Source organism: Onychostruthus taczanowskii, unplaced genomic scaffold, assembly GCF_017590055.1.
Source record: "Onychostruthus taczanowskii isolate IOZ18803 unplaced genomic scaffold, ASM1759005v1 scaffold145, whole genome shotgun sequence".
NCBI classification, from domain to species: Eukaryota; Metazoa; Chordata; class Aves; order Passeriformes; family Passeridae; genus Onychostruthus; species Onychostruthus taczanowskii.
The window spans coordinates 630876-658624 of NW_024498630.1; the positions used below are offsets into that span (position 1 = coordinate 630876).

The 27749-nt window shown below is 49.3% G+C and overlaps 2 protein-coding genes across 2 annotated transcripts; both read right to left on the minus strand.

The window, feature by feature from the left end:
* Positions 1-518: 518 nt before the first annotated feature.
* HEMGN (hemogen) lies at positions 519-5525 on the minus strand. The gene is made up of 4 exons (XM_041398395.1): positions 5340-5525; positions 2929-3022; positions 2232-2503; positions 519-1126 (listed from the first exon to the last, which is right to left on the minus strand). Exons 1-4 carry the CDS (start codon positions 5419-5421, stop codon positions 1017-1019), a joined length of 558 nt encoding a protein of 185 aa, XP_041254329.1. The 5' UTR covers positions 5422-5525; the 3' UTR covers positions 519-1016.
* A 6932-nt stretch (positions 5526-12457) lies between these two features.
* On the minus strand, positions 12458-14718 carry SPINK4 (serine peptidase inhibitor Kazal type 4). The gene is made up of 4 exons (XM_041398398.1): positions 14658-14718; positions 13678-13712; positions 13267-13379; positions 12458-12548 (listed from the first exon to the last, which is right to left on the minus strand). The coding sequence occupies exons 1-4, from the start codon at positions 14716-14718 to the stop codon at positions 12494-12496; spliced, it is 264 nt and encodes an 87-aa protein (XP_041254332.1). The 3' UTR covers positions 12458-12493.
* Positions 14719-27749: the final 13031 nt, after the last annotated feature.

Sequence of the window (27749 nt, forward strand, 5' to 3'; positions counted from 1 at the left end):
GCTGTGACACAGAGCCTCAAGGGCTCTTGGAGAGCAGCAGCAACATGTCCACAGCCATTAAAAAATCCCCCAAATCAGGGGATTTGGCCTGCAGGATGTGGTCAGCCTTGTGCTCTGGGAGAAAGGCCCTTGGGAAGTCAGACCACGGCAATATGACCTCCACTCCTTCTCAAGAAAAGAAGGACCCTTTGTGTCAGGATATTACAGGAATATAAGAGAGCCTCTTCCCTTGCTGTGGACAGGAACAAGGACCATAAGACACAAAACATGGGGAGAGACACAGGGCTCCCCATTACCTCCTGGCTTCAGGAGAAATCCTGTGTGAAGACTGGGGAGACAGGCAGAGAATGACTGTGCAGAGTGTCTCCTGTCTTTGCCCCAAATGGCATTTTCCTGACAAAAATGTATAATTCAGCCAAGTTTCAGCCCAATGCACTCAGTTTTTTTCAACCTCTTTTGTTTGTCTTACAAGGTCAGAGTGAAGCTGCCCAGAAATTAAAAAGAAAAATATTTCCAGCTTTAGGAAAGCAAGATGTTTATTGCAGATGAAAACAGGCTATGAGAAAAACTTTCAGACTAAAAATAATAGCGCAAAGGGTGGTGGGGTTTGTGGGGTGCAGTAAAAAGCCCAAGCTGGGCTTCTCCAGCCAGCTAAAAATCACAGTGAGTGTTAGCTTTGCAATGCCACTCACATTTATGCAAATAAGAAATTACTTTCAGAAGCACAGGTGGATGCTGGACTGGACAACTGAACTGTAGTGTGGCAGAGCACTGTGAAGCCTTCCATGGGCCAAAGCAAAACAGCCTGTTTGCGGAGAGAGCAGGAGGCTCATAAGCCACAGGCAACTCCCTAGGGGCTGCCTCTCTAGCCTGGAAGAAGCATAGAAAGCAAAGTGACATGGAGAGTATGGGATTTATGGCTCCCAAGAAAGCAGCTGCTCAAAATCACTGTGCTGTACTTATCAAGTTTGTGAGGTGAGAGTAAAAATAAAAAATATCCCCAAACAATCAGAAAGTTAATACAGAATGTGCGGAATGAATTCGTTATCCTGGTGGTCATTTTCCAGAGGAGTATTCAACTCTTCTAGTATATCTGCTTCTGCTGGTTTCAGCGCATCCTCTTCACCTGTAAGGCATGTTAGAGACAGATCATTTTTTACTGGGGGGCTCCCATGTTATCCAAGCCTCCCTGGCCAGTCTCCTGCAATTGCCTGGAGAAGGTGTTAGGTGAGTTGCCTGCTTTTCAAGGGCAGTCCCAGCTGTGGAGGGGAGTTGAAGGTAAAGCCAGAGGCAATAACCACAACCCTGATGGTTGCCCATTTCAAGACCTCAGGGCTGGAGACTGGACACCCAGCCCAGAGCCCAGGATGCAGAATAGCTGTTTTCCATGGCAGGATGGCACCACATTGCATTAATGGGCCTTTTCTTCCCCCCTGCACAGACGTTGCTGGAAATGCAGCAGCTGAGGGTCAGAGGATTGTCACCTCCTCTGAAGTAGATTAGTTTTCCTAATCCTTAGTTTTCCTGGTTTTGAAGCAACTTGCATGCTTGACCCAATGACTGCTAAAGTGAATGTACTCTACTTTTCCCATGCCAGATCTGGCATCAACTCCTGCTGCGGTAGCTGTAAATGGATTTTCTGAGCCCAGACACCAGCCTGCCATTCAGACCAGCTTAGTGCCCTCCATGCCTCAGTCCTGGCATATTTCAAAGTGTAGTTGCCTGCAGACACCCACCCCCTTGTTCCAGTGCCCACTTTGCTCTCCCACCATCCCAGTGTCAGTCCTGAAATGGGATGGACTGTGGAGAGAGCACGTCTTGACTTTGTCTCCCCCAACCAGCTCTGACCACAAAAAACCTCATCTTCTCTCCAGAGAGAAGAGATCTTCACAGAGATATATCCCCCTGTGCTAATATGGCTCTTGGCAGAGCCACAGGAGTGTTCTTAGGGCAAGGAGTTGTAAAGGATCAGGTCCACAGCCCCATCCCAGTGACTGACAACAGTGGATTTGTTATCACTCTCCTGGACTTGGAGGGGGCTGTCTGTCCCGGCAGTCCCACCGTCCCCCCACCCTTTCTCATCTGCCCAGGTTTTGTGGGGTAGGGACCCACGCCCTAGAGATGCTGTAGGATTGTTGTTGATAAGGTGGGCACCCTTGGCTGACAGTCCTCAAGAGGTGGCACTGCACTGCTCTCCAGACCATGGGGCCAGCAGCTTTGCGGCAACTCACCAGCAGGGTCCAAGCTCCTGTCTGCCAGCTCCCCTTCCGCTGGCACTGCTTGCATCCCCCCGACCACGTTCTGGATGGTCAGCAGAGGTGGCTGCTGTTGAAAGCCTGGCTCAGGCAGTGCTGGCTCAGAGGGCACTGGCTCAGCCTTCTTCGGTGGGTCAGGCTGGGGGTCCACTGCTGGCTCTGCCTCCAGGACAGCCTTGACCACTGTCTGACGGCCCCGTCCTCTTTTGGCTCTTCTGGCTCTCCTTTGCTGTTCGTTCTTATAGTCTCTGCCAGGGAATTTCACAGGGATGATGACTTGGGAATAGGACAAAGGACTTTCCCTTCTGCCCTAAGGCAGTTTTTCTGGGTCCCCCTGTTGTGATTGTGACCCAGTTCATCCCGGCAGAAGTTGCAATTCTTCAGCCCCCGTCCTGAGCCCTGCAGAGCAGCCTTCTGCAGCTGCACCAGTGGGTAGGAGCTTGGGCAACAAATTTTTCTTCAGCCCCACATTATGACTGAGGTTTTCTTGCTACCCCCCATCATCTCTCTCCCCAGTGCCTGTGTAGACCTTGAGCAGCTACTGGCTGCAGGTCACCCTTCTTCACTGAAGACTGATGGCTCTGTCCTTGGGTGAAGATGGAGAGGCTGGGCCATGTCTGGTCTCAGGTTAAGTGCGCCACAAGAGCAATTTGACAGAAAAAGCAAGATTTACCTCATAACCCACTGAGCTGAATCTTTCTCCAGGGCCTCTGCTTTTCTTTTCCTGAGCAACTCCCGGTCTCTCAAGCGACGGGTTATGATGACATCTACAAGGATAAAGTGAATGCTAATGTGACATTCTGATCCCTCCCTGCCTGGCACTAAAGCACTGCTGCAAGAGGCCATGCTTTTTTTTTTTGTCCTAAAGGAATCTTAATATGAAACTTCTTGAGCGCTGTACTTCCAGTACAGCATCAGTGGGTAGGATTTGATGACACAGCAGCCAAAACTCCCAGGCTCCTAGCCTGACAATTACTCTAGATTTCCAGTTACAATTCCTTGGAGTGACCCGTGTCCAACCTACTCCCCTACTGTAGGGACCTGGGGCATGGTGCCTTTGATCAGGCATCAGTACAGACTGCAAGATAATTCTTCATGCTTTCTCCATTGTTACCCTTTTCCCCAGACAGCTGGAACTGGCCATCACTGAAATTAAGATGTTTATCTAAAAACCTAGGAGAAAGCCTTGACCCACAGAACAGACAGTCCTTCAAAACAGGAACAGCTCTGTGGGGACAAGGATGGGCCAGAGGGCACAGCCTTACCCACACAGATGCTCACGTGCATTGGGCTGAGACCTCGTGGGGAGATGGTGATCCAACCAGAGACCAAGACAGGGCTAGTACACACTGCTGGGGTTGAGAAAATTGGTCCCAAACACCACACAAACAGCCCCAAGCTGGTCTGCAGCTGTGAGGAAGACCATGGCAGGGCCTAAGAAAGACTAACTGATGTGAGAAAGCTCCAATGCTGGCTTTATTATTTGGGCAGGATGTGCAGGTTGCATACAGCCAGCAGCAGAGAGGAGCACTCCCCAGATCCCAGTCACCATGCCTTCCTTGGCCAAGGTAAGCAGTGTCCATTTCACTGGTTGCAATGGGCTCCAAATGGCTTCCTGAGGCAAAGACCAGCCTAAAAAATGGTCTGAACTTCACTTTTCCATGTCTTTGTCCTAAAAGACAGCAATCCCTGATGATTTCTAGTGTAGACTCTAAGCTGTGATAGTAAAAACTTGCCTGAAATCACGCAGCATTAGACCCACTTCCAGGAAACACAGGGAGCAACACTACTGCCCTGAGGCCTTGAGGGAGAGGGAATTCTTCCCAAAGGTACACTGAAGAGATCACAAAAGAACTGATTTTCATCGTTTCAATAAAACCCACACAAGTGGAAAAGCAAAACTATGACCTGCTCCTTCCAGATGTAATTGGATCCAGCTCCTTTCACAGAAAGCCTTGGCTCACACTAAAGTAGTGAAGTCAGTGAAAAATTGTCATTTTGTCATTCTCTTGATCAGATGGTAGAAGTGTCAAGGTGAGAAAGACTTCTGAGGCTGAGCTGGGATCACAGGTCTTTTGTCCCACGTATTTATTAAATGCCAGAAAAACTGTAGTCCAGGACAGGACAATGCAAAACTGACAGCAGGAGCCAGTCTCTGCCCAAAGTAGACTTTTACAAAAGACACGTCTGATAATTAATAATAATCTTACAGAAAATTATCTTGCAGAGTATTTATGTTGTTCTATGCTTCAGTGTCCTCCATCAAAGCAGAGTCAGCTTTAAATTTACATCTGACTGCCCAGAGCACTGTCCAGGGAAGCTGAGAATAAGTCCAAGACAAGTGGGAGGTTGTTCCCTGATGTGAGGCAGTAACAGAGACAGTAGGGCTCAGCCAGCAGGAGATGACTCTGCCATCCACAGAGAAAAAGGCAGTAAACTCCCTGGGAAGATGAGGTTACAAGTTGCAGTAGCAGGAGCTGTGCAGGACCTTGGTTCAGCTACTGAAGTACATAATCCCTTGCACATCCCATTTGCAGCCAAGGTAATTTTATTTTCCTTTCAAAATGACTTGTCAGCTGTAAAGCAATTTTAGCTGCTCGCAATCAGTCTCCTTCCCAGTCCATTCTAAGAAAACACCTCTAATTCACTTCTAACTGGTCCAAGAAAGCACTCCCACAACAGCTCCAAAGCTGTCGCCTGCCAGCACTAAGGAGGAAAGACCACAGTAAAACATATGCATGCTGAAGAAAAAATATTTACTGGAGGGCACAGAGAAACAGAAATGAAATGAAAAGAGAAAAGAAAATCAAGCTATAAAAACAATGAGGCAGTACTGCCAGTCTGCAAAGAGACAATCTACTGATGCTCTCTGAATGACTTTAGTTGAAAAGCCTTTATATGTGCTTCTGCCTTTGGGATCTGGAACATAACGTGTAAAAAGACATGCATTCACACTTAAATGTGCATCCTCTATCCCAAGCATAGACTAATAATTATTAGCTCCTTTCTGAGAAACACTTGGTGGCAAAAATCGTGCTCTGCTCCCTCCAAAAACTCAAGTTAGGAATGTTGTCATCACATTACCTGGCACAGCATACTCCTCGCAGGCTGCAGAGGGTGGCAGGGAAGAGTCCAGAGAAGCATGGTCTTTGCCTAAACTCTCCATTGCTCTTTGCAGTTTTAATTAGAAAGCAGCTTAGTTCCCTGGAAACAGCATCTGGAGATACTGGTGGAGCATAATGAGAGCTTGAAAAAAGTGCAGACTGCCCGCCCCAAACCTCTTATCTGGCCAGGCCACTAGGAGGGTAATAATATTCTCCTTATCGGAGTGCAAAGGTGTGTGAGTCTCTGTCCAGGACCTACTGTGTAGATTGCAAAATATGTTAGCGCTTTTATACTGCAAATAATTCCACTTCAGATAGGAAATTTGCACTCACCTCTGCTAAACTGTGACTGAAAAGCTCTCCTTTGTAGTGGACATGGCAGGGCAGGATGTGGCACTGCCTCACTGCTGCTTTCCAGAGTGAGATGCAGGGACATGTTGTTAGTCCTTAAGGACCCCTTGAGAGGTCTGAAATAGGACATATGCTGTCTGAAGGTGTTTGCATGGGATCCTAGCAGTGCTGGTAGGAAGGGACATCCTCCAGCTCCCCTCACGGCAGGACTGGCTGCTTCACAAGGTCAGCATGGCTGTGTTGTCATATTCTTTGGAAATCCCTAAGGATGGAGACTGTCACAGTCATGCTACCTGTCCAACAGCTGCACCAGCTTCCTGGGATCCAGACAGAATAATAAATCCATGCTAGCCTGGCTGTGAATGTTGAAGACTTCCTAAAGATTCTGTGGTCCAGTCCCTGGTGGATCAGGACTATGAACAAAGCACTTCACTGATGAAGTAGGATGGCAATGGCAGCCCCAGTAAAACCAGTGGGAAGACCCAGCTGTTCCCTTGCCCCCACAGGATGATTTCTTTAAGTGGCTGTTCCCAGTTGCTGGTAGCCCCTTGCAGCCCCAGCCCTGCCTGGCCTGCAGGCTCCTGCAGGGACATCTGCAGGGCCAGAATCACTGCAAAGGGGAAGCTGCTCCCTGGTACAATGGCTTCAATGCTGAGAGCCTGAGAGCCTGTTCCTTGCTCTGTGGGAATGACCAGGCCCCTAGAACAGTGCATGTGAGATCAGGGGGTAATCTTGGCCTCTCCTGAAAAATGCCTTCATAGCTTCTTGTGCCAGGACAGCACAGAAAAGCTCAAGCTTATATTGTATGTAACAACTCTGATGGACCAGAGATGTCTCTTCAGCCAGTTTCTAGTGCACTCAGCTGCTATCAGCACTTTGTCCATGAGACACTCAACTACTTATGCACTGGTTAGGTGCTAGTGCCCCTGATCCCTTCCCTCCCTGCCCACCATGAATTCAAAAGTGGTTCAAAGGCTGATAGAAGGACTCGATAATGTGTCTACCCTCAGGTCCTCTGGGACCCAACTGCCTTTCATGGCAGGGATGATCCCATCTCCTCAGGCAGTCTGAGGACTTGCCCTGAGGAAAGCACCTCCTCAGGGATGAGCAGATCTGGCTGACTCCAATACTTGCCAGTCTTTTTTATTTTTAGTGTACATTCTGTACTCTCAGCAGGCTCTCTCTCTAGGTCCCTGGAAGCTCCAGAGCTTGAAAGTTCATGCGTATAGATTTCTTAAGATGTAACCTTGGAGGTCTGTGGTCATCTCTGCTGCCATTCTTCTTATCCCCTGAGTTACCACTTTACTCTAGGACTCCTGCCCCGTGTCCACTGCAGATTACATGGTACCTCCTGAGAGGTGGGGTAGATCTTACAGCCCCAAAAAAGCAACAGGGTGGTGGCAGCAGAGCAGATATGGAAAGGCTCTGATATGGGAGGGTGGGCCAGGAACATGGATGGCATAAAGAGATGTGGGCTACCAAGTCATTCACAGAATAGTTTCTTGTAGCTCAGTCACAAGTGAAGACAAGGTGTGCCAAGCTGGTGAGGGTGTCCATGTTCCAGCACTGTGTGATGATGCAAAGCACTAGAGACACCCCGGTCATGCAGACATCTGGGAACAGTATCCTGGCAGGATACTTCAGTGTGCAAAAGCATTGCTTTTGAGGGGGCAAACATATCAGACCTTGAACATTGTTTCTATTTTTGTGTCCCTCATGACAAAAAACACATTATCACAGAACCACATAATATGCTAAGCTGGAAAGGACGCAGCAGATCATTGAGTACGACTCTTGTTCCTGCACAGAACACCACAAAATCACACCGTGTGCCTGAGAGCATTGTCCAAATGCTTTTTGACCTCTGACACACTTGATGCTGTGACCACTTCCTTGGGGAGCCCGTTTCAGTGCCCAAACACCCTCTGGGTGAAAAACCTTTTCCTGATATCCAGCCTAAACCTCCCCTGACTCAGCTTTAGGCCATTCCCTTGGGTCCTGGCACTGGCCACAAGAGTGAAGAGATCAGTGCTTGCTGCTCCTCTTCCCCTCACAAGGAAGTTGTAACCGCAGAGGTCTCCCCTCAGTCTCCTCCAGGCTGAACAGACCAAGTGACCTCAGCTGCTCCTCACATGGCTTCACCTCAAGGCCCTTCACCAATTTGTTGCCCTTCTTTGAAACTTTCTAAGAGCTCAATGTCTTTCTTATATCCAAAACCGTGCCCAAAACTGCTCCCAGCCCTGGAGGTGAGGCTGCCCCAGTGCAGAGCAGAGCAGGACAATCCCCTCCCTTGCCTGCCTGCTGTGCCTGATGCCCCCAGGACACAGGTGGCCCTCCTGGCTGCCAGGGCACTGCTGGATCCTGTTCAACTTGCCACAGACCAGGTCCTTTTCCACGGAGCTGCTCTCTAGCCTCTCATTTCCTGTCTATACACATATCCAGGGTGGCCCCATCCCAGGTGGAGAAACTGAAGTGCTTGGAGCATGTTCAAAGAAGAGCAAAGAAGCTGACAAAGAGTCTAGAAAACAAGTCTTCTGAGGAGTGACTGAGGGAGCTGAGGGTGTTGAGCTTGAAGGAAAGGGACTTGAGGGGCATCTTGTTGCTCTCTACAGCTTCCTGACAGTAGATTGTAGACTGGTAGGGGTCCATCTCTTCTCCCAGGTAACAAGCAATAGGACAAGAGGAAATTACCTCAAATTGCTCTGGGGTAGGTTTAGGTTGGATGCCAGGGTGCCCAGGGCAGTGGTGGAGTCACTGTTCCTAGAGGTACTTAAAAGATGTGTAGGCATGGTGCTTAGGGATGTGGTTTCCTGCAGGACATGGCAGTTAATGGTTGAATTCCACCGTCTTAAGGGTCTTTTTCAACCTAAATAATTCTATGATTCTATATTCTGGGCTGCTTGCAGGTGGTATGAAGCATGGAAGGAAGGGTGGAAATCCCTGTGTGTTTCAGTGCTCCACAGGAACTGGGCGTGTGCTCAGGCTGTGGCTCACTCAGCTTCTCACACCAACCATCTACGTGGTCACCCCAAAGCCTGGTGAGGGCTGATAAGTGACTCTTGACTCAGCAAAACTTTGCTGTAAGACACTGCAGGGCCAGTACTGTGAATTTTCCTCTATTTTGTCTGTCTTTGACCTTGAAGGGAGCTTTGTGAAAGAAAGAGTCACTGTGCCCCCAAGTTCTTCAGACGTGTTTAATGGAACAGATGGACTTCAAAATCTTACAGAGCTGGCACTTGGCATCTCTCAGGAAGGAAATATCTAGAAGACACTTGTCCCTCGAGTGTAAACTGCTTTAAATGCCAAGGAAGCAATTTCAGTATCCCACAGAAAACTTTGGTAATGGTTAGCAATGTGGAAATTACAGGCCCCATCACCTACTTTCAATTTGTCTGTACTCTGAAGTAGAAGGACTGAGATGTGGCCAAAGCTGCACCCCCTTTGCTGCAGAGGAAGTTCTGCAAGTGGGTTAAATGTTATGGCCAGTCTTGGCTACATGAACTGGACACTTTACAGTATGCCAAGTGCTGCTTCCCTCCCCTTTCTCTCCACATTTCAGTTCAGCTAACCCTGGGCCGTTTTCTCTGATGTGTCCAGTTTCCTCAGTTCCTGAGGCACTGGAAGATGTCAACTGAGGGTTCAGCTGAGCAACCTGGGCATCTCCAGTGTCACAGACTCCTCAAATGTCATTGGAGCTGCTCGGTAGGGGAACATCACCAACCTTGGGTGCAGCTCACCAAGCCCCCACACAGCTTTCAACACACAAATATCCTAGGAAAGTTTTGTCCAAGGGACAAACACTCCTAGGGCTGGATCCTGCCATTGGCTGGACTGCTTTCACTGTAGACACAACACCAGGCTTTGGATCTATGTGTAAGTCAAAGGTCCTCATGAGCCTCAAGGGTATCTGTCCCCCTGTCTGGCAAGGCTACTGCAAAGCACTATCCAGAGACCTACACATCCCTCCCTGCAGTGATGGATGCAGCCCTGGTCAACATGGGCAGCTGGGGGAGCTATGCTGCTGCCACTCTTAGAGGGTGTCAGGGAACTTCTTCCAGTTTTGTCTCACAAGTCAATGACAGAGAAGCAACTTGCAGACTTGTCCTTCCCTCCCTGACTTGAGGAAACTTGTCTGGTTGCAACACACTGCTCTGGGAGCAGGACTATTCATTGCTCTGTGTGACAAACTATGGTGCCTGTGAAAGCAGATAATCCCTTTCTTTCCCTGCCTTGACTGAAGCATGAAAAGATGAGAAACAGACAGATAAATTGAACAGGAAAAGCATTTGCAAAAGTGCAAAGTCATATGCACACTCTGTGGCACAGGTCAGGGCATTGAAGGCATCTTGCTGTCCACCAGCTGCTTCCTGAGTCTCACCTGACCTTGGCAGGCACAGATCTGCTGGGCTTCAGAGTCAGGCTCTCTGCACCAGGCTGGTCTTGCACAGGGCCTGAGGTCTGTGGCAGTGTTCAGTCACTGCCTTCACCCTTCCCTTGGTCTGCCACTTGCTTCTGAGCCATGTGAAATAAGCAGCCAAATCCACAAGTCCCTGGGGAGGACGAGTATCTCTGAATTTGCTGTGTGTAGAGTCAACACTGACCCTGTCCTGTGGCTGCCCATGCTTTGACCTTGCAGGTCTGGCCTATTAGTCTGTGCTTTAGTTCTGCAATTTCTGAATAAACACTCCAGTTTGTGCTGGAGGTATGTGGTTTCCCTCTTCAGAAGAGCTTCTGGATGGTCTGTGTTGTTTTTTCCTAGCCTCTGCACATAAATAGTGTGGCTCTCAGGGCACAGACAGCACACACACTCTCTTGGGCTGCAGCCACTCTGCTGGTGCAGCTCGAGCCGTGGGGTGGGGCTGAGATCCTGGTGACACTTGCCCACACCAGGGCAGAATGAGCCCCACTTATGCTAAGCTGGGCATAACTTCCCCTCAGCCCTGGCAGAAAACTGGGATAGAGCCGCCCAAATAAATCCTGCCTGTGGCTGAGTTGGCAGCAGCAGGAGGAGAAAACCTCAGTACAGAAGTGAGCAATACATTTGTGTTGCTCACTGGGGATGTGTTTTGGCCCTACCAAAGCCTTTCCCTATGGTGCAGGGGAGACAACAAGCTCTGCAGAGAAGAACTGGCAACACAGAGAGTAGCACGCAGCCAGACAGCCTCTTCCATGCTATTTGGGGACTGGAAGGGGACAAACAGCCTTACAGAGCCTTGGGACAAATGAACAGGTAATAGCAGCAGCCGTGGACAGGTGTCCCCTCCTCTGCAGAAGTAGAAAGAGCTCAGGAAAGGAAAACAGGGAAAATCAAAACTCTGGACAGTCCTGAGCAATTAGTGAAGCTAGGACTTTTGAGCCTGGGAGAGAACTTTCTAAGGAGAATAAAGTTTTTGACGACAGCAGCAGCCTCTGGGACAGAAAATAGCGGATACAATCCATCTGACTGAGCACAGAAGTTTTATGCTGCTCACTACTGTTTCCAGCTGCAGCATTAAATCTGTCAGCAATGGCTTTGTTGTGCACTGTGGTGCTATGGGTGTCCCACCTGGTGGCTCCAGCAAGGTGCAGAACTGGGTGAGAGGATGAATTCCAGCTGACCAAACACAACAGTCATAGTAGACACTGGAACATCTCCCAGACTCTGAGGATGGTCACTGGCTTTGGGGAGCTCACTTGACCACATGGTAGATCCCAGACTCCTATCAGATGCCTGCAAGTGAGAGCTGTATGGGATACTAGTATAGCAGCAAGTCAGAGCAACATTATCTCCTGTGGGTGAGCACAGACCTGTCCTTGGAAGTTTTCAACTCACCCTGAAGCACTCTTCAAAGATGGTCAGAAATCTCAGCTGGTAATTCTGTACAGTTACAACATCTCATGTGGGACTGAAATGGTGTGAGGAGGCAAGCGCTGCATAAGCCCTCTGATCTCTGCCACTGTGAGTAAAGGGGGCCCCTTGCCTTTCCAGATTGTATGGCCTTGTTGCAGGTGTTTTGTGTGTCTGTGTGCTAGAAGTGGGAGATGAAAGAGCAGAGGAAGCCCCAAGGCCTGCTGATGCACACTGACACTGTTACCTTGGCAGGACTGAGCCCTGCCACAATCTCAAAGATGACCCTGACACCGGGAGCAACCTACACCTGAAAATTCTCCACTTCAGGGTTTTTCTCAAGTGCTGGAGCAGACATCTGGGATCCTGGTGTTCATCATCTCTGCTCAGGCTCTTTCCATGCTCCCATGTGTTATCTGAGCTGATTGCTCTATGAAAGGGCCTTAGATAAAAAGAAGAATAATATCTAATATGGGAAGTGTAGATGTTACTATTTTCAATTTACATCAGCTCTGGAACCAGTGAAGCAGTTTACCAGGGAGCCATGGGCTCATCTTCTCCCATACCAGTGAAACTTTATTTTCCCTTCACTAAATTGCCTCCTACAGAGAAAAAACTGCACTTGTTCAGCATCCTCCTCATCAGGATGAGTGTGTTTCTTGCTACTCCCCTATGGCCTTTCTTGCAGAAGTGTGGGTGAGATAATACTCTGTGCAGAGCACCCTGGTTTGTTATACGGATTTGAAATTAATGTTTTGACTGTGCAATTTTAGTAGCCCTTGGTGGGAACTGGCTTATGCTGTGTCCTCCAGCCATGCATAAAAAAAGTGCTGTTGAAATAAGATTGTGCACGTCATTTTATTATTCACCATAGCTAGCTTAAGTGTGCAATTCACACAGAGCACACAGGATCAATTAATCACCTGGTTTTAGTCTCAGGAAAGCTATCAGAAAGCTCAGGTATCTTGACACTGCCCATCCTTCAAAATCCGGATGTCTTTCCTGGTTTTCCTAGAGTAATATAGGAAAAAAGAGTAAGAGATAAAAAAAATCACCATTCCAACGGTCATACTTTGGCTGCATGCCATCAAATGGAATGGAGCTGACTGTTACAAAATTGACCTGCTCATTTTCCTGTCTAAAGAGCTGAGGTGACTGCAACATCCTGGCTCATGGATGTGCCCTCCCAGGGCCTGTGATCCTGGGGGTGCATCTGCAGATCAACCTGCTCACAGCAGGGCTGTCCCTAGCATGAGGTTATGGTGGCCATGGCTCTATTTGAGCCCTAACCACCACCCCCAAGAATGGAGACACCCCCCCGCCCTCCACCCCTCTGGTGCACCACCAATTGGACCTGGTGCCTGTGTCAAATTTTCACCCTCTTGGGGCTGCTGTTCGTGGCTGTTGCCCCATGTTGCCATGCCTGCACCAAGACAACTGAGGCTCCATCCCATCTGCAACTGCAGACTGCTGCTGGATACCCCAAGGCACCCCCTTTCTGAGCCTGGCTGGGTACAGCTCCTCTGCACTTCCTTGCAGCTTTTCTTGACAAGCTGGCCATCCTTCCCCTCCTGCAGCCCAGCACACGGTTTGTTATTTGCCAAGCAAGTGCAGCATGCCATGGCTTTTCCCAGGCTCTGGGGAGCCTGAATGACTGTACTTCACAAGCACCCAGTTTCAGACAGCCAAAATTAGACCCAGGAGGTCCCTGCCAAGGGCATGAGCTTACATTTTTTCCGCACAGAGCTGGCATTCATTGGCATAGGTATTCCCGTCGCTCCCACAGATGGGCAAGTACAGGAGGGGGCAGGCCTGCAGGTGAACCAGGTCTTCACACACCGGCTGGAAAGGAGAAGCCACAGCACACATTTCAGTGCCAGCAGCATGCATTTCTTCCCCCCAGAACACTCAGGCAGGAGCAAGTGCTACTGGCAACCTGGTTCCCTCTATCTCCGAGTAGTGTGTGCCCACAGAGGAGCAGGGGCTGCTGAATCCCTCAGTGGGACTCGTGGCCTGGGCTTTGGTGTGGGTTTGGTGCTGGAACACCAGTTGCCGTGAGGCTGGGGATGATTTCTAGGAACAGTCTTTCTCCCAGGCACAGCAGGCATGCCGTGAACAAAGAAAACCAGAAGACTCTTACCCTTCTCAGGCCACCCCCTTCATTCAGCTCTGCCCCTGAAACAGAGCAGAGACGCATGAGCGTGGCACACCCGTGCCTGACGGCAGAAGCATGAGATATTGACAGAGGATCACATCCAAACCAAAGGGAAGGCAGTGTTGTGCAGAGCCCAGGACTGAATCAGCTCTGTGGGTTTCATGAGGGGGGATCAGTTTGCTGCTGTGTGCCACTCCCACCCCCCCAACAGCAGCACAGTACGCAGCTTCCATCCACAGCTGAGCTGGCTGGGACAAAGCTGTGAATGGCTGTTCCCACCCCTAAACCCTCTCTCCCAGTTTTTGGGTCAGAAGCTCCATGGAGCATCCAACACATCTCAGGAAATGGGAAAGCATGCAATGCAGCATGTGGCATGAGGTATCCTCAGAGGGATGAGGCTTGGTGACATTGCACAGCTGGACATCTGTCACCTCTAGGGTGAGTGGCATTTGGTGGGTTCCTTTTTCTCAGGCAAGCAGAGCAGTAGGAACAGGTCACAGGCCACCTGTGCAGTACACAAGTGTCCTGGGAGCATGAAGGCTAGCACACAGGCAGCTGCAGGGCCACCACTACCTGCACGTAGGTAGCAATGGCTTCCCAGTGCCTATAAACAGCTGCTTCCCTTGTAAATATCATGAGCACATACTGTTCTTGCAAACTTGCCAGTTTGCATGGAGGCAGGAACTGCAGCAGCTGTGGAGTCTCCCCTCTCCCAGATCACTCCCAAGTGCAATACTTTTGATGAACCAGCCTGTAACTCTTGTCACAAACTGCTAATAAGGAAGGCACAGTGTGTTTGCTCCAATCCTTCTCCCTCACCATGCTGCCACTGTTTGTTTGCCCTAACCTCACCTCCTCTCCAAACCAGAAATTCTGGGTCTTCATGCCTTATCATGCATTCCCCTCCATCCCGTTATCCGTCTGCCATTGCCGATGAACCAGATCCAGCAGCAGAGCAGATTTACCTGCGGCAGCGACCAGAGTCATCATTGTTGCCACCAGCAGCAGCAGCTCTCTCCCAGGCATGGTGAGCTCAGGCAGACCTGCTCACACACCTCGCTCTGCTCGTGGCTGCCTTTATAGAGGAGGGCACAGCTTTATCTCAGGAACCCTGGGAAAAGCAGTGCTTTGTTCCTGCTGGGAGCAGCTGGACTGTACACCCTAAGGGATCACTTAGGCACTCTCACACATAAGATAAGCTTTCCCCGGAAGCTTCCCACTTGTCAGCTTCAGGTGGCAGCTGCTTTGGAGGCTGTTTTACAATCCCTTTGCACTGTAGTCAGATGTTGTGGTTTGGCAATGCCAGGCAGCCACAGAAATCTCTCACTCACCCTCCCCTGCCACAGCTGGGCAGAGCAGAGAAAAATTACATGAAGGCTTCATGAGTTGAAATAAGGACTGGACTGACAGAAAACACTCCAAGGGCAAAAGAAGCTTGGCTTAGAGGTACTAAGTGAGTTTATTATTAACAAAATCAGAGGAAGATAACAAAAAGTAAAATAAGCCCTTAAAAACACCTTTCTTTCTCCACAACCCCTCCCTCCTTCCCACTGGCAGCATGGGAGACAGGGCAGGGGGGTTTTGGTCAGTTCATCACCCAAAGTCTTCTTCTGTTGCTCCGGGAGAGGAGCCCTTCCCCTGTGAGACTGTGGGGTCCCTTCCTGCAGGAGACAGTTCTCCATGAACTTCTCCAGCGTGGCTCCAATCTCATGAACAGCAGTCCTCCCTAAATTGCTGCCATGTGACTCCCTCCCACGGGCAAACAGTGCTCCCAAAACTGCTATGACGCGTCTCTCTTCCCACAGGGCGCAGTCATCCAAGGATGGGCTGCTACAGCCTGGGGGCAGGGCCCCTCTCTCCACAGGTCTCCCACAGGATCACAGCCTCCTCCAGGCATCCACCTACTCCAGCATGGACACCAGCATGGGGTGCAGGTGGATCTCTGCATCCCTGTGGATCCCCATGGGCTACAGGGGCACAGCTGCTTCACCATGGGCTGCACCACGGGCTGCCAGGGAATCTCAGCTCCAGTACCTGGAGCAGCTCCTGCCCCTCCTTCTGCACTGACCTTGGTGTCTGCATGTTTTTTCCCTCACACGTTCTCAACTCCTCTTTGGCTAGAAGAAAAAATCGTGTGCCACTTTGTTTTGATTTTCTTATTAAATCTGTTATCACAGAGGCATTATCAACCTCTCTAATTGGCCCAGCCTTGTCCAGCAGCATGCCCATCCTCAGAGCCATCAGGGACTTGCTCTGCTGGACATGGTGGAAGTTTCCAGCAGCTTCTCACAGAAGCCACCTCTGTGGTCCCCCACTATCAAAAACCAGTCCATGCAAACCCAACACATGAGGGCTGGGCAATGCTGCTCTTCTCTGCTTACCCCAGCCAGCTACTTCTGATTGTATCTCACCCAAACCATCCCTTCAGCCTTGCAGCTGCTGTTCTTCATATGTGACAGGTCTCTGCACTTGAGTGGTGAGACTAGACATAGAAAAGCCAGGAAATTCAGGCTGATTAGAATGGTGGCACCGTGGCATTATCCCATGAGACCCAGCCAGGTGTATACACAGCTGCCTGACGCACTGGTCAGGATCCCAAACCAAACGGGAGGCTTGTCACCATGCTGCAGCAAACCCACACAGTCACTGGGGGGATGTGATGGGACAGGCTGGGGGTGCAGAGGGTCTGGAGGGTACAAAATTCAGCTGCATGGGGGCAAGGAGCCGCAGGTGCAGTCACTGCCTATGCTCAGAAAAGCCACATAGTCAGAGGTGGTATAATACCTTACTCCACTCACCGCCTTGGCTGCAGCTGAGATTGCCAGAGCAAAATTATCTTTACCATAAGATTCAGTGTGTTGGAAGGGGCCAGTGTGCATGGATACCCAGATTAAATACACAGAGGTGGCACACAGAGCAGGGAGAGGACAGAGAGGCTGGAGATCATCCTCACTGGCAAGAAACACCGTCTTTTCAAAAAGAATCATGACCCCAGAATATCCCAGCTGTTTTGCTTGCAAGACTGGATGCTTTATGTCAGGGCGAGCATTCTTATCTGCTCTTTCTCAGAAGCTTTATTTTCTACATCTGTGCCCACTTTCCTTTGGTGAAAAAAATCAGTTGGTGAAGGGTGAAGGATGGAAAAGAGGACCACTGATCATAAAGTCAGTGCAATGCCAATGTTGACTAAAAATTCCTTTGGGTCAGACTTGCTGAAATGAGGTGTGGGCCAGAAGGGACAGAGGGTCACCTTCCCCACGGGAGCAAATGGGATGTATCATGTGTGCAAGGGGTGAGCATGTGGTAGATGCCCTACAGAAACCACCAGCAGGCTGGGAGAGCTCCAGATGCATGGAGCACACACATTTGCACTCACTGAGGATCTGACTACAACTGTGCTTAGGATGTTTTTTCCCCAGAGGAAGATACACACTGGCCTTTTATGTCTGAGTCAAAAGGGAAGCTTGAGCATTCCTTGAGGCCAGAGAGGTATGGGCCCTGCCAGAGGCTGCTTGCATCCTTCTACTGGAGGTCCTTTCACACAACTCAGCAGGGCTGTGACCAGGACTTGGGAAGTGGCAACGTAACCAGCTCAGTGTTCCCCTTGCAGAGTCATTCCTCCACTCTGCCAAGGCAGCTGCACACGTTTTATAGTCCCTCTTCACGGAGTTTACACAGTTCAATAACCTTTGGCTTTCATTATTATTCCACTTTGGAAATCCCTCAACTAAAGTAAATATTTAACTGCATTAGCAGTTTTTCCCAAGGCACATGGGGTCCTGTTAGTCTTGTTTAGTCTAGTACAAGGGAGGCCAAGGGGGATCTGATAGCAGCCTACAACTGCTGGAAGGGAAGCTGATGGAGCCAATCTCTTTTTGGTGGTGCCAGATGACAGAATAAAAAGCAATTGTCACAAACTGCAGCCTTGACATGATCAGGTCAGGAGTCAGGGAAGAAGCCTTACCCCAAAGGGTGTACAGCCCAAACCAGCCGAGAGGCGGGACATCTGCATCTCAGCAGGACATGTACGTGACCAAGCCTCACTGTGCACAAGGTTTGTTGGGTGAGCCCTGAAGGACCCTGCCACCAGCAAGTTGGGTCCATGGGACAAGCAGCTGTCAGTCTCCAGCACACATGGATGTATGTCCTTAGATTCACATCTGGCAAATCTGGTCCTAGCCAACACTTGACGATATGAACAACACAGAGCCCCCTCCTGCAAACTGCTCACACGTCAACACACTTCACAGCCCCAGATGAGGGCTATCTTTGGCCTTTAAAGTCTTCTCCAAAGTTTTTACTACCAAGAAAAACACCCAAATTCTGATTGTAATGCTTCCAGTGCCACCTCAGCTACCTCTGATTCCAAGCATGGCCTGGTTCTCTGGTCAGCAGCACAGGAGCAGCAGGCTGGGCTGTGCTGCTCGGACACATTGTGTACTCCAGATCACTCCCCTTGGACAGAGGGTGGCAGGAAATATCTGCTTCCCCTCTGTGCTGGAGGCAGCAAGGTCAGTGGTGCTGTAGCAAAGCTGTTGGCTGATACAAGGCTTGATCTTCCTCCACCTCATTCCTGTGGTATTCAAATTCCAGTGCATTCACAAAACAGATTAAAATGACCTGCTAAGAGATGACAAAGGGTAAACGACCTCTTGTAAACTGTTTTTGTCTTTTCAAGCTTTTCTGTCAAGTGCAAACTTGAAACTCCTAATGAAAGACCCTGTCTACTTTATCCCTGGAAGAAGAGGTGGGGAAATCCTTCCTCAGGTGGGGCAGGAGGTTTTGTGGTGGCTGCTTCCCTCCAATTGGCTGTGGAGCTCCAGCTGGCTCTGCATTTTCTCCCTGTAAGATGGTGATGTGGAAGGCTTCAAGACATAGGACGGGGGGATGTGAAGTCTCTGGGTTTGCCTGAGGAGCTGGAGACCTAGTGTCACCACCAGCAAGACACAAATTCCACTGGAGACAGTGGCAACAAGCAAGGAGACTTCTGATTCTGAAACCAATCTTAGTCCTGCCCCCTTGCAGCATTGCCCCTGTCTTGTGCTTGTGCCATACCAGTGGTACCCACATCCGTGCACTCATCTGGGATTGCTCATCACATCAGAAGCCCTTATTACACCTCTCCCCTGCCAGGGGACTGCAGCTCTGTTCGCAGGCTTTCCATCTGAGTGGGCACAGACGGCAGGCGGCCAGGCCGGATTGCATCACATCGCTCTTGCCCTACATCTGCCTGGTGGCCTTATCAGTGGCGTGGCCTTGGTGTCGTCACCACTCCACCCAGCACCTGCCGTTTCCTTGCTGTTATCTGCTGTCTTTCCTGGATTTCATGGCTGTTCTCGGCCTTCCCATGTTCTGCGCCCATACTGATATTTTAACTCCTGTTCTGCTGCTCCTCCCAGGGCTTTGGCGTACCAGCAGGCACTGGTGTCCCACAAGTGCCCTGAGAGAAGAGCGCTGCCTTGTGTGTGCAGCCCAAACCAGAGCCCACCATCTACCTTCCTGCTGCACAATGGGGCAAGGCAAAAAGAGGAGGGCAAGTGCCATGCTCATTTTCGTCTTTAGCTCACTCCCTGCATCTAGATGACTTTTACAGAGAGGATAACCGTCTTTGTACTTTTCCTCTGACCACTCTGAGGTCCCCAGACAAGTAGGAGAGAGAAGGAGCAATTTATTCCCCTTTGTATGAAAAAAACCCCAAACCTCGCCCCCCCCGCAAAAAAAAAAACCCAAAAATCCAAAAAAGGCCAAAAAACTCCTTCAAACAAACCAAACAAATAAACAAACAAAACCTGAACAAACTAAACCAAAACCCAAACCCAAAACCAACACCAGAGGTGCAAGTGACCACCAGAGGATATACTGTGGATCCAAAACTCAACACCTAAAATCTCACTCTGTTACTGGGGAAGGGACCAGCCATCATCACTTCCCAGCAATTTTGCCAGACTTTCAGGATTCAGAATACATCTCTGGCCACCTTCTTCCTTTTTATTGCTATGAGTAAATACTGCGGTATGTCAGACAGGTATGTCAGTAGTGTTCATTATTTTTTTTTATGATAGAAGAATTATCCTGTGACACTGTCAGCTGGGAGAACACAAAATTGTGAGTACACAGACTAGTCTTGCCAGCTGGCACTCTCACCAGATGCAGTCTGAACCATCAATCTGGCATCAGTCTGGAGAAGACTAGAGTTTCCTACCAGACAAGTACCCTGGACCTCAGAAGTGCAGCAGTCTAAGGGAGTATCCATTGCACACTTTTTTCCCCTGCTGCAGCTTACAGCTGTAGCTGGGCAGAAGTTGCTGCAACCTGCCCTGATCCATGGGCACGCACTTCTCCCTTCTGTTGCCCACTGCCTGTTCAGACCTCTGTTCTGCAAGACGTGCTCTAAATGCACCCACAGTCTGCAAATGCTCTGCAGCTCCTTGGTAGCTTAAGGATGGCCTTGACCTGCGTTTTTCCACATGCTTGCACTTGAGGGCTGAGTGACCAAATTCCAAGCACAGCAGATAAAGCAGCAGAAAACCACGGATTTACTTCTTGCCCAGTAAATGCTTGGCCCGAGGCACGCCAAGCCCCAGCGCTGGTGTCAGGGATGGGATGAGGCTGTGTGACTGGGCAGGTTAGGCAGAGCTCCCTTGCTGCTGCAGTACTGTCCCCTCCTGCTTTGAGCTGACACAGATACCCCGGGTGCTGGCAGCAGTGGTAGGTATGCTGTCCCCACCATATTGATGTTCAGTCTTGTTCATCTGGGAACTCACGCCCACTATAATATACAAAAAAACCCCAACAACCAAAAAAAAACCCACCAAAAAACAAAACCAAAACCAAAAACAAACAAAAAAAAAAACCCCAAAACAAAAATAAAACCAACAAAAAAATTCGATTTCTCAGTCTATTTTTCCCTGGAGTTTGTTTCTGAATGAATAAATCTGTACTGGGCCCCAGGTTTTTATACCTTCTAAGAATAGTGTTGCTAATTCCATTTTGTGTGGGATTGAATGCTGTCACCACCCTGCATTTAGCACCACGCTGGAGAAAAAAGGGTAGCATATATGCCAGCTCTCCCCTTCAAAATGACAGCTGCTTTTGGTGAGTTTTTGTGGAGGAGGCCCCTTGACTGCTGCAAGGGAGGCCTGGACTTCCCAGTCTGCCAATTGCTAAAGTCCCTGAAGATGTCCAGAGGAATTGATATTATAAGGGACAAAAATTGGGGAAGTCTTTCTTTTTCTCCTTGCATTTTGAGGGAATACTGTTCTGTGATGCTGCATTTGCATAGATCTTCAACAGCAGAGTCACCCAGCCATGCCTGGCCACCTTTCCACATTGCCACTGGTTACCATTCATGTCTCCTTTTTCTCCTACACATCTGCAGGTGCAGCATCCTTCTGAAGAACAAACAGGGAATAAAATGCTCTCTACGGTTCTTATTATCCAGTGAATGTGCAGGCACACAAACTGATCAGCACTTCCCCATTAGTTAAGTTGCCAGAGAAGGAAGATGCAGATTTACACATCCACACTCAGAGCAGAAATGTGTGTCCTTGATGTTGCCTGCTACTTCTGACTTCAGAGCCCACCTACTGTGCAGATGTAATTTTTTTTTTCAAGACCTATTCACTACTTAGGTATGTGGGAATTAACACCAGGAGGGAGCCACAACAAATACCGCTGAACAGGAGGGAACCAGTCACTGTAGGTGAAACCTGAAAACATTCTTGCAACATTTGCTTTCATTTCTCTTAAAAGCTGTAGACAGAACTTGGTAGTCTCTGAGAGATCTCATTTGCATTGAGGCAGCAATATCCTCTGTTAACTCATGGAAGCTCTGTTTTTCACTCCAACACTGTGATTATCTAGATGTGTACTGGCAGATCAGAGCAGAACTAGAAGAATTGAAAGCAGCTTACTCTGAAGTAGCCAGATGCTAATGCAAAGCTTTTCCTTTGGGAATGGAACTGTCAGGTAAAATCAGGTCAACAGTGGGAAAACCCCTACCTTTGAGCATAACTGCCATCCCAGATTCTCTTCCAGAAAATACACTGCCCAAGGGTCCAGCCAGGTCCTGGCACCTCTGGACGGATGCTATTCTTGCTGCTGCCTGTCCAGGGAGGCAAAGCAGTGCATAGAAAAGAACTGCACTGCTGATAGGCACAAAGGCTGAGCACCCTTGTAACAAATGAATTTGTGTGATTTGTATATTAAATTGCTGTGACAAATAATCAGGCTGTATGTTAGGCACTTCAGCAGGAACCACCCAAACCAGAAGATGAGTAAGGAACTGGCAACATGCAGCAGTAACCAATGCTCCAAATGCTGGCTTTGGAGCCAGATTTTGGCAAGGCCCATTAACCTTTAACCTTATTCTAGTGATTAGAAAAAGTTGTGCATGACACTAAAATCCCCAAAACAGATAAAGAAAACTTTCAAGTTAAAAGCTATCAAAGACTGTAACTGAGAAATGGTGTTTTCCTTCACTTAGATGAATGTAGTTGCAGGTACAGAACATATGTTCTTGCCTGGTGATGAGCTTCTCTGCAGAGGAAGCTATTTTTTTCCCTTGTTCTCATCAACCTACACACAACCAAAGCTTTGCAAGCACTTCCCTTTGCTCTGGCAGGCCTGACTATGCCTCGTGCAGAAGATTACTATCACTTTGCTTCTGAGGCAAACACACAAAGTGGGGCCTGAGACACAGGGCACAGCTTAGCACCGTGTGGTTAAAAAGATGCAGACCTTACCGGACTGGATACAGCTGAGAGGAAAGGGGGAATAATCCTGGCATGGCTGGGTAAAGAGCTACAAGCTCATGAGTCTTTCCTGCCACAACTATGGGACACCCTCTGTCCCTAACAGAACCAGCCAGCACCATTCAGGAGGCAAGGAGGTTAGGATTAGGAGCTGGTCTGTGTCTACATTCGCCATATCAGGGCTGCTTGGAACCTTTCCCACTGTGCAAAATCACCCCACAAACACAGTTCAATGCTGGCAGCAGCATTGTGCAAAAGGACTTCCAGGTTTGTAAGATGATTCAAGTTTCTTTGTTCAAGTCTTCAAGTCTTTATTTCAAGTCACGATCATTGCAAATTGTTGACAAAGCTTGTGGCCTGGTTTCTCATGAAACTTTCTCCCACGGAGGCAGTGCTGCTCCTGATTTGACTTCTCTGGGCTCTCAGCAAAAGGCAGCTGGATGTTGCAATTGGATTTCCAGAGCTTTCTGCCTCTCTTTGCTTGTTCCTTTGCTGCTACCTGTCCCTCCAGATGAAGTCAGTCCTTCCCAGTCCTCCTCCTAAAGCAGTGCCCGGGCAGAAGAGCTGCTCAGCTGGCGCCGGAGCAAGCAGCGATGTGGTGGCGCGGGATGCCGGGAGCAGGGGGCTCTGCTGCGGCACTCAGGCTCACGTCCCCGCAGCCGGGTGACCTGCAGGCAGCACGGAGCCCTGCCCTTGCCTCGGGACCCTGCCCTGCCGAAGTGCACTGCTCTGCCCTTTGCTTTTCTCCTAGGAAAAAGCCGGAGGAACGTGCCTGGAGGGTGCCGCGCCGTGCGGCAGGGATGCTGCCCGCCCATCCATGCGGCACGCCCAGAGCCAGCGAGCCAGAGGCACCGCGGGGATGTCCCTGCGCTTCTGCAGGCCTCGGAGAGAGCAACAGGAGTAAAAGCTTAGAGCCATTTGGGCTGAAAGGGACCCATAAAATATTATCTAGTGCAACCCCCTGGCATGAAGAGGGAGATCTTTCACTTGACCAGGTTGCTGTAAGTACCATACAAGCTGGCCTTGAGCACTTTCACAAATGGGGCATCCACAACTTCTCTGGGCAACAGTGTTTCACTGTCTCACCACCCTCACTGAAAAGAAAAAAAATCTCCTCATGAACAGTCTAAATCTACACTCAGTATGATAGCCTTGTCCCTTCTCCTATTATTACAGGCCCTGATTAAAAAAAAAAAATCTGCCCCCATCTTTCTTGTAAAGCCCCCTTTAACTACCAAAAGGCTGTTCCCTAGAGCTGTTCCTTCTCTTCTCCGGGCTGAACAACCCCAACACTCTGAGCCTGTCTTCTTAAGAGAGGTGCTCCAGCGCTCTGATCTTCTCCATGGCCTCCTCAGGACTACACTCTAAACAGGTCCACATCTTTCTTCTGGGGACCCCAGAGCTGGACACAGCACTCCAGGTGAGGAGGCCTCACCAGAGCAGAGTAGAACCACCTCCCTCAACCTGTTGGCCACAACTACTTTTATGCAGCCCAGAATACCATTTGCTTTCTGGGCTGCAAGCACACTCTGAAATAAATGAAGACAGAACAAATTACCACTATCTGGTAATCTGGGTTACTGCAGTTTTATACCAAGGAAAGCTATACCTTATGGAAAGCTATCAGATCACTTTAATAGGTCCTGTAAATGTGAGAAACAAAGATGTCAAAGAGGGTGCATGTCCCTCAGCCCACACCACGGAAGAGGGAGCATGATTCTGTCCTGCTGGCATCCCTGGAAGCAGCATTTCTATGGAGAGAGCTGAGCTGGCTTTTCTGGGGAGCTGCACATTGCCTGGGCTCCCTGCCAGCACCCAGGAGCATGGTGCTGGCAGAGGACACCTGTGACCCAGGGTACTGTGGCACAGACCCCCACACACAGCAGGGTGTACAGTTCTACTGCCACCCACCACTCTGCAAAAGCCTTCCTCATCTGGCCTGACCCCAAATCCTGACAATACCTTCTGACCTCTCCTCTTGCCTCCTTCTTGCCCAAGCCATGCTCATCCCAGGCACCACTTTCATGCTCTGGGGATGTGTGCTGCATATTTTTTGTTCTTGTAGGTGACCTGGGGCTGTGGGCTTCAGTCTAGCACAATCCAGGTCTGATCACACATATGGGGACTGCTCTTGTCCCTTAGATGCTCAGGGTTGCCACAACCGTGCTCAAAAGCAGAGTCACAAGCCCAAACTCCCACTCTTCCTGGAGGAGATGACGTGATGCATACTGAGCTTGGAATAAGCAGACAGGAGAGCTGCTGTGGGGCTGTGCTTCTCTGTGCCCTCCCTGGCCAGAAAGGGTCTTGTGAGGTTTGACACAGAAGGGCTAAAATAGCTACTGCACCTCCACTGTCCCAGCCACCTTCAACTCAACAAGACCACACAGGGCCATGTTTTGCTGTGGGGCACTGCATTTTCCTGTGGATGCATCCCAGCAGTGCTGGTGGTGGCCGCACGCTGCTCTTCAGCTGAGGCGTGGTTGCCCTGTGGAAATACATGGTGCTACTGCTCTGGTGAAAATGCTGACCCCCAGCATATGAGCTGCCTGACTGAGAACCTCCCATCTGATTAATATTCACATCCTTTCCTGGATTCTGCCATGCTCCTTGAGAACTTTGATTTTCTCCAGGAATACTGGACTTATAACTTCCTTCTTCCTCCTCATACTTTGATGCCTAACTACAAATGTCTTGCCACGTTACCAGTGAACTTTCACTCTATTGCAACCTGATGGCTTGTTTCAGGAGGTATTCTAGATGTTTACAATCTCATCCAGCTGCCAAGTTTGATTAGAATCAGACTTACAAGTCATTAGGCATGATGGATAGACAGATGTATTCATGTGTAACAAAGTATTATAGTCAAGCAGTATTTTTTTTGTAGGGAGAAAAAGACTGAAAATTAACTATGCCAAAAAAGAACATTACAATATGATGAGGTCAGAGTGGACTGTGGTGTGACTGGAAAAGTGAGATCTCCAAGGACTCCTTACAGGTTGGGCTGGATTGTAGACTGCAATGGTGAAAAGCTGGAGGGGCTGGCATGCAGTGTGAGCAGCCAGACCTTGCACAAACACATGCTCATTGCTGCTTCTCCTATAAGGGCTGTATGTCTCTTTCCTCAATCAGGGGTTCATTAGGACACCTTACCTCTTGTGCTAGGATCTGTAAGTCTGTATTTGCCCTTTCACACATCATTGCATGCTTGAGTGGTGCAGAGTGTGCACGATCCCTTCCAGAAACAGGGCCTTCTTTAATCACAAAGCCTTCCTCTACTTCAGAGACATGTTGAGACCAAGCAAGACAGTGGTGCCATGGAAAAAATTGCAATATTTTTATAGGATTCACATAAAATATAGCAGGCATTCATCATGGGGAGCTACAGTGGACCCATGGAAAAATGTGTTAGACATTTCCTAACTCTGATGTTTTTACTGAACACTGTGCTGTCACTTCTTTTGCTATTTCTAGACAAATTTGAAAGATGGCATATATGGTAGTGACTCTGCCTTGAGTCACAATTGAGGCCTGGTTCACAATGCACCACTTTCCCTACAAGTGCTCAGTTCAAAACTGAAAGAAGGGAAAGACAAATTTCACTAGCACAAGTCCAGGTATTTTCTGACCGTAGAGAAACATGAAAACACTGGACTGACCTGCTAGTTCTGAAAAATGGATTTTCTGCTGGCTCATATTGTGGGTTGCCTTTTACCAATCGATCCCTAAAAGACGTCTGAAGAGCCTAAATATTTTGAAAGATAAGTGTACTCATTGAAGAAGGCAATTCTTCAAAAAGCTGATGCTTGTTTGAGTGTTGAATGAGAATATCAGTGCCATCAGTGATGGTGTCATTATAGCATCATGGACACCGGCATTGCCATCATGTTGCTCACAACATCAGATTTAAACAAAGCACAGGGTGACTATTGGACTGACTTGCAGAATGTCTCTTGAAGAACTGAGAAATATCTAAGTGAACAGAAAAGAGGAAGCAGATGTCTCTGGTCATGCACTTTGGCAGCAGGATAGCTCATTCTTGTCACTTTGGCAGCCCACCAGGCAGCACCAGAGGCCGCTGAAATCAGCAGATCCATGAGGGCTGAGGACAGTAGGAATAGCACAGGCACTCATGGGGCTGTGTGTGTGTGTGTGTGTGTGTGTGTGTGTGTGTGTGTGTTTGTGTGTTACAAAGTAGTTTTTACCAATAAGAAGAATGAGATTCACTTTCTCCCTGCAGTTACTTTGCTTTTGTGAGACCAAATGAAGAGCGGCATTAAGGGCTACTAGCAGGAGTTATTTATTGCACTTTAAAACCACTTGAGTGTCGCACGGTGTACGTGAAGCACTCTGAAACCCAGATACATGCAAGCCTGCCAGACCACGAACAGGATTTTGCCTGGCCAGCTGTCAGTCTCACCCTGTGAGTCACCGATGTCCCACTGATTACTTTCCAGTCAGCTGCAAATGAAATGCCTGCAGCGCCCAGGGGAACAGCAAGGTTAGGACTGCCTTCCTGACTGTCCCCTGCTCCTACACCATCATCTCTGCTGGCCGAGACAGGATAGGTTTCTTCCTGTAGAATCAAGGCAGTTTTTTTCCAGGCTCAAGGACTCACTAGTTATTAGAAACACATGTAACTAACTTTGAGGGATGTTGGATAATGCCCAGACCTGCTTGTGCAGGTACTACTACTGGCTTGTTGATGGACGCGAGAAAAATCTTTCCTCAGAAAAGTGGATCAGTTCTGGGACAGGGCACTAGAGAGGTCTAGATCGCCACGATGGGCAGCTTTCAAGATTCAGTGGGACAAAACCACAGCTGAGTTCACACGCTGCTGGCAACAGTCATGCTCCAAGCAGGATGTTTGACTGGAGACCTCCAGAAAACCCTGCCACTGGCACTGCTAGGATATTGTAATATATTTAACAAAAAGCTAGTAATTATTTAAAAGCAGGAAACGAGCTGAAACAAGCTCCACCGAGCTGACAGAAAAGCTACAGTTTACGCAGATTTGCTCCAAGCGAAGACAACGCGTAGCCCTCCAAGGGGCACGGATACAAACACAGCCGCTCGCTGCTGCCGCTTACACCCTCTGCCACAGGCGAGCTCTTCTAGGGGCTGCTACAGCGACCGTTCCAGCATGCTGCCACCGGGCACCGTGTAGGAGAGCCAGCCGAGGCGGGATGCGCCCACAGGGCGGGCTCAGGGGGCAGGGGCGGGAGGCTGCACGGCGGGGGATGCCGGAGCGGGATAGCGCTGGGGGTCCCGCCGGCGCTGCCGGCGGAGGCGGGCGGGGCGCGGGGC